Raw genomic sequence first — 4511 nt, forward strand, 5'->3', positions numbered from 1 at the left:
GTTTGGTTAACCATTATGATGGATGATAACCAGTATTGTAATCAAACTTGGTAAACGACCCGTAAATGTAATGATCAGATCTTTTTCTTTTTTTTTTTTTTCTATCAAAAAAAGCTAACGGAATTAACGGCCGACGCAAGTAGACCGATCGAAATGAACTACTTTTCAATAAAATTCACGATTTAATACTGCATTAGGTAATTGATTTTAATTTTCCCATTATACAATTTATGGTGCTGGAATCCCCAATAGCTTAAAAAAAATGAGTGAATGCATAATAGAAACAAAGGAAAAGAGGGGCCAAGCTACACAAATTATCATGAATGGATGGCCAAAGCAAAAGACAGAAAAACCACCAATCATCATGAGCCAGGAGAACGGTAGTTGCAAGCCCCCCGCCCTATCTACCAAGCTCAAATCCATGAATCGGTTGATTTATTCTCTAAAAATCCATCCACGCCGACGGATCCACCTGATCTAACGGCTCAAATGCGCGCAAAGGAGTCCCTGCGCTCCATCCCTCCGTCCATAGCCAAACCATGCACTGACTCTCTCTTTCGACCGGCGCTTGGTAGTTGGAGAAGACGGAAGATACAAGAAGCAACTCCTCAAGAAAATCAAACTTCGGCCGGGAGCAAAACGACAGGAAAAAGCGAAGAAAAATCGTCAAGATCAATCACGAACCGCCACTACTAAAATCTGAGGAAGAGATATAAGGTCAACTTCACGGCCTGATCTCCATAACCAAAAGCAAAACCTCTTTCTCTATATCTCTCCCTGCAATGCCACCTAAGCAACCCGACGAGCAGCAGCCGCTCCTCCCTGGCTCCACCGATGCGGACGACGAGGCTGCGGCGTATGACCCTGCCCAGAAGATCCATGTTGTCGGCATTGGTGATGAGGCCGGCGGGGCCGACCCCGGCACCACGCCGCCCTTCTCGTGGAGGAAGCTGTGGCTCTTCTCCGGCCCGGGGCTCCTGATGAGCATCGCGTTCCTCGACCCGGGGAACCTGGAGGGGGACCTCCAGGCCGGGGCGGTGGCCGGGTACTCGCTGCTGTGGCTGCTGCTGTGGGCCACGGCGATGGGGCTGCTGGTGCAGCTGCTGGCGGCGCGGCTGGGCGTGGCCACGGGGAAGCACCTGGCGGAGCTGTGCCGGGAGGAGTACCCCGCCTGGGCGCGGCTGGCGCTGTGGTTCATGGCCGAGGTGGCGCTGGTCGGGGCCGACATACAGGAGGTCATCGGGAGCGCCATCGCCATCAACATTCTGAGCAATGGGGTCTTGCCGCTCTGGTCTGGCGTCATCATCACTGCTGCTGACTGGTAATTTCTGGAACTTTTCTCCAGATTTGTGCCTTCTCTTGCTTTCACTTTCTTGAGCAATCTATTCTTCTTCATCCATTCACATCGTATTTTCGCTTGCTCTTGACATGCTGTTACATCTGGACCCAGTTATCTTGGAACTGGATCGGATGAGCATGGGAATTCTCAGAAAGTTTAAAGAATATTATGAACTTATTTTTAATCCAGGGCAAAGTTGACTTTAAGTATTTAAATATTAGGAGAGGAAGTTTGAGGAATTTAGTGGATTGGCCACTCTGGAGCTACATTTTTTTTTTTTTGCCAGAATTCTGGAGCTACATAGTTGCCTTATGAAAGTTCATAATCTTACTTTCGTTTGGTTGGTCCAGAAAAACACATGAATGGGGATAAATCTTGCTAATTCCTATCCTGATTACGTTGTTTCACGGCAAAAAACATGTCTTAGCACTGTTGCATTTTGCCTGCAGATATATGGAATTGGTGAGTAATGAAGGTTTTTCTCATTGAATATGAACTGTCTGTAAGGAAAATAATCCAATTGATCCTGCTGTCAGCTGTAATTGTTGTTCATTGTTGTTTCATTTATTGGTAGATCCAGCCTTCTAACTGAAGTTTCCTTCATTCTCTTGCTGTATAGCTTTATCTTTCTGTTCCTCGAAAACTACGGCGTAAGGAAACTGGAAGCGGTCTTCGCTTTTCTCATAGCGTTGATGGCGCTCTCGTTCGCATGGATGTTTGGCGAAGCAAAGCCGAGCGCTGTCGAGCTACTTCTCGGTAAAATATTTTACCGACAAACGGTAGCAATCAAATGCTTCGTCAGCAGAGTTTCCCCGAGTTCTGCGCCAGTTTAGGACATGATCAATTGCTCTCTCTTCTTCGCAGGCGTTTTGATTCCGAAACTCAGCTCCAAGACGATCACGCAAGCGGTGGCAGTTCTGGGCGGCATCATAATGCCCCACAACGTGTTCCTGCACTCGGCCCTCGTGCAGTCGCGCGACTTCGACCGCACCAAGAAAGGCCTGGTCCAAGAAGCCCTCAACTACAACAACATAGAGTCCTCTGCCTGCCTCGCTGTCTCCTTCGTCATCAATCTCTTCGTCACGGCCGTGTTCGCAGAGGGTTTCTACGGGACCGCCGTCGCTGACAGCATCGGCCTCGTTAACGCCGGGAAGTACCTCCAGGAGAAGTTTGGCGGGGGCGTCATTCCGATCATGTACATATGGGGGATTGGCCTATTAGCTGCAGGGCAGAGCAGCACCATAACCGGGACTTATGCAGGGCAGTTCATAATGGGGGGATTTCTCAATATAAGGCTGAGGAAATGGGTGAGGGCGCTGATCACGCGCAGCTGCGCGATCGTGCCGGCGATGGTCGTCGCCCTTGCGTTCGACACTTCGGAGGACAGCTTGGATGTTATGAACGAGTGGCTGAACGTGCTTCAGTCCGTGCAGATCCCCTTCGCTCTCATTCCGCTTCTCTGCCTTGTCTCCAAGGAAGAGCTGATGGGGAGTTTCCGGATCGGCCCTGTCCTCCAGGTATATTCGCCGAGATTTCGCTTTGAATTTCCGACGTTTTAGTTCGGACCCAGATGAACCCAATAGCTTCACTTTACGGATTTCACATCGCCCCTCATAAGCAAATTGCATCCTGCTGCTAGGTGATTGCTTGGCTGGTGGCTGCACTGGTGATGGTGATCAACGGCTATCTTCTGGTGGACTTCTTCTCCAGCGACGTCCAACTAGGTGCCATCCTTGTCACCGTGGTGTGTGCTCTTGCGGTCGCATACGTTTCGTTCATAATTTACCTTGTTCTGAGGGGAATCAACCTTCCCGCTCTGCGCGATTTTTTACGGCCGAAAAGAGCCGTCGCTAACATGGAGGACCTATAATTGCATATCTTCGGGTGGCCATTTATGTACATAGCATATCTCTGATTTTCACGATCGTTTCGGCGGCTATGCTTTCTAGATCAGCTATCCAAATCGACGCGACGGAGCGTTCTTATTTTCAGTAGAAATAGGCATTTGATGAACAGCATTCGTGCTTTAGATGTATCAAGTGCCTCGATGTAGTCATTGATCTGGGCTAACTGCAACGGTCCAATCCTAGTATTACCCCGGCTTTCTCCCTAAATAAAAGCTCTTTTCCATGATTACTAAAACCTTGTCGTCCGCAAGTTTTAGTACTTTCAGTATTTAACAAGAAACATAACATTTTTTTTTTTTGCCAGCCTAGATTGGCTTTTCCCTTTCATTTTTCACTTAATCTAATCATTGCGGCTCGCACACTTCGGCTCCGAAATTCGTCAAACTTTCACGGCACTCGAGTGTTGACATTGGAGTCGCATACAATATCCCGTAATTTTCAGAAATCTTAAAATGTATTTAAAATTTTTGGCTGGACATTTTTGCTTTTGTTTGAATACAAACAAGCATCGTAGCAATAACCATGAAGAAAAATAATCTTTCCCTCCAAAAATTAGAATATTGTCTAATTTCAAAATTATGAAACAATCATGTGTGGATCTACATATAAAGTTTCAAATATTTAAGGTGAGAAAATAAAAAGTAAGTTAAGGCCTCAATAGACAACAGTAGCCGTCAATACTTAACTTATTTAATTCTTTGATTCAGTTTTTCGGTCCCACTTATTTTGATGCACGATTGGAACTTATCACCTTATTTACTATTGAGTTTCGGTAGGATTTGGTTACCCATCTAGCATCTGACGATGCTTAATACAAGGTTGTGGGCATATTTTCTGCAAAGGAACCATTCCATCCGTAACATCAAAATGATGAAAGATGTGTCTGTTGTCATATGATCTGATGGGACCCCATTGACTGCAAACTCATTTCAATCATGTCACGTAATCCCCAAGCTATCCCCCTCGGATTCCATCCCAATGAAGTCTTTTCTCGCTCTCTCGGCAATCTCAATAACCGTATTGACATATGCTTACTGATAATGACGGGCAAACGGGAGAAACTTTCCTTGAAAGAGAGCCGAAAATGGGGCAAAGGACGGGAAAGGAGATGGGGTTTTGGTTTGGTTTGGTTAGGTGGGGACGGGCCGAGCCAATCGCCCGATGGGTATGTATTTTTCGTTTCTCATATAAGTTTATGTTGTGTTTGGTTAATATTATGAAAAATCCGAAGCTAATATATCTATGATAAATTATTGTCCGTTAAT

At 46.3% G+C, this 4511-nt stretch overlaps 1 protein-coding gene across 1 annotated transcript; it reads left to right on the top strand.

Moving 5' to 3' along the window:
- The first annotated feature begins 487 nt into the window (after positions 1 to 487).
- LOC104457372 (metal transporter Nramp3) lies at positions 488 to 3481 on the top strand. Its single transcript, XM_010072314.3, has 4 exons — positions 488 to 1321; positions 1959 to 2095; positions 2204 to 2856; positions 2979 to 3481. Exons 1-4 carry the CDS (start codon positions 783 to 785, stop codon positions 3207 to 3209), a joined length of 1560 nt encoding a protein of 519 aa, XP_010070616.1. The 5' UTR covers positions 488 to 782; the 3' UTR covers positions 3210 to 3481.
- The last annotated feature ends 1030 nt before the right edge of the window (positions 3482 to 4511 follow it).

The sequence above is a fragment of the Eucalyptus grandis genome, chromosome 8 (genome assembly GCF_016545825.1).
Source record: "Eucalyptus grandis isolate ANBG69807.140 chromosome 8, ASM1654582v1, whole genome shotgun sequence".
NCBI classification, from domain to species: Eukaryota; Viridiplantae; Streptophyta; class Magnoliopsida; order Myrtales; family Myrtaceae; genus Eucalyptus; species Eucalyptus grandis.